This window comes from Lactuca virosa, chromosome 3, assembly GCF_052849685.1.
Source record: "Lactuca virosa cultivar CGN04683 chromosome 3, Lactuca_virosa_CGN04683_v6, whole genome shotgun sequence".
Classification (NCBI taxonomy): domain Eukaryota; kingdom Viridiplantae; phylum Streptophyta; class Magnoliopsida; order Asterales; family Asteraceae; genus Lactuca; species Lactuca virosa.
In genome coordinates this window covers 120,585,175-120,587,239 of record NC_136428.1, presented here as the reverse complement: position 1 = coordinate 120,587,239, position 2,065 = coordinate 120,585,175, and the positions used below count along the sequence as shown (strand labels likewise).

At 40.9% G+C, this 2,065-nt stretch overlaps 1 protein-coding gene across 1 annotated transcript; it reads right to left on the bottom strand.

The window, feature by feature from the left end:
- Positions 1–229: 229 nt before the first annotated feature.
- LOC145163979 (secreted RxLR effector protein 161-like) lies at positions 230–970 on the bottom strand. Its single transcript, XM_079082711.1, has one exon. It carries the CDS (start codon positions 968–970, stop codon positions 230–232), a length of 741 nt encoding a protein of 246 aa, XP_078938837.1.
- Between the last annotated feature and the right edge of the window lie 1,095 nt (positions 971–2,065).

Genomic DNA, 2,065 nt, shown 5'->3' with positions numbered 1-2,065 from the left:
TAACTTGATCACAAAGGTTAGACATAAAAGAAATAAAGAGACCCGAGGAGTAAATAGATCATAGGTGATCTTCGGTATACAAAGCATACCGAGGAGCAACTTATGAAGTATGTACTACATCAGTTATTCTAGAAAGAGAAAAAGCTAAGTAAGATGCTTCAGGAATTTGTTTTGATAAAAGAAAATAAGCAATTTTAATCACACCCGAACACTATGAGGTCTTCGGTTGTTACCCTTTCAAGAAGAACTGAGGGTCTAGGTTCATGATTCCTAACATTTCCAAAAATCCATTCAGTTTTGTGGAATAGAGTGCCTTGATGAAAACATCAGCTATTTCCTCATGAGTTGGAACAAAAATTAGTTCGGTGTTACCTTTGAGGATATGGTCTTTGATGAAGTGATGTCGTAGCTCTATGTGTTTTGTCTTTGAGTGGTGAATAGGATTATGTGAAATGGCTATTTCATTCTCTGAATCACAGTAGATAGGTACCCGTAGCATCCTGTACCCATAGTCCAAAAGTTGTGTCTTCATCCAGAGGACCTGAGAGCAGTAACTGGCTGCGACCACATATTCAGCCTCTGCGGTGGAGAGGGAAACATAATTTTGTTTCATTGAGGACCAACTTACTAATCTTCCACCCAAAAACTGACATCCTCCCGAGGTGCTCTTTCTATCAAGTTTGCACCCTGCATGATCTACGTCAGTGAAAGCCTGTAAACTGAAGTCGTTTCCTGCTGGATACCAAAGACCTAAGGCCTTACTTCCTTTGAGATACCTGAAGATCTTCTTTACTATGGTCAAGTGAGATACTTTGGGATCGGCCTGGTATCCAACACATAAACCCGCGGCGAAGACCATATCAGGTCTACTTGTAGTGAGGTACATCAATGAACCGATCATTCCTCGGTATATCTTATGATCAACTGACTCTCTGGTAGGGTCAGCTGAGATCTTATACCCGAAGGCCATGGGGACCTTTGCCGAGGAGAAATTATCTATTGAGAATTTCTTTAACAGCTCAGCGGTATATTTTTCTTGATAGATGAAAATTCCTTGAACTATCTGGTTTGACCTGAAGACCTAGAATGAAATTAATCTCTCTACTCATGCCCATTTGGAATTTGTCGGTCATGAGCTTGGCAAAATCATCCACCATTCCTTGATCATTTTAGCCGAAAATGATATCATCTACATACATTTGAACGAGCATCAAGTGTTTATCATTAACTCATCTGAAAAGAGTGGGATCTATCACACCTCGTTTGTACCCGGAGTTGACGAGAAACTATGAAAGAGTGTCATACCAAGCTCTAGCTGCCTGCTTTAATCCGTAGACTGCTTTCTCCAACTTATAACAATGGTTGGGAAACTCTGAACTTTTGAAGCCTAAAGGTTGTTGCAGATACACTTCTTCTTTCAGTTCGCTATTAAGGAAAGCACTTTTCACATCCATTTGATGGACCTTGATGTTCTTATGAGATGTATACGCTAGAAAAATATGTATGGCTTCCATCATTGCAATTGGAGTATATGTTTCATCATAGCCAACACCTTCTAGTTTACTGTACCCTTTTGCAACCAAACAAGACTTTTTGCGAACCACTACACCCGATTCATCTAATTTGTTCTTGAAAATCCATCTAGTTCCAACTACAGTGTGGCCTTTAGGCTTCGGTACCAGCTTTCAAACCCGATTTCTTTCAAACTCAGCCAGTTCTTCTTGCATAGCAATTATCCAATCAGGCTCCAGAAGAACTTCTTTCATGGTTCTGGGTTCGATCGTGGACATGAAAGTTGCATAATGACAATGAGTTTATATACCTGCAAATGGATTCTCGATTATCTGGTCTGGTAGGTGATCTTCCGTCCAGATATGTAGACAAGATTGTTGATGATCATCAAATGCACTCGAGGGAATGTCGTCTACTTCAAAGGAGTCTTCGGGTCTGTTTGATGAAGGTTGTTCCCCCTCGGTTTGTGAGCATCCCGCAGATGAGTCTTGGACTGTTGGTTTTGGCTCTGCAACTGAATCTGAAGGTTCCCCCTGAACTGATGACGGTTCCC

What these genes read in the sequence shown, in the direction of transcription:
- LOC145163979 (XM_079082711.1), bottom strand. Translation starts at nt 970, where the DNA reads ATGGCCTTCGGGTATAAGATCTCAGCTGACCCTACCAGAGAGTCAGTT.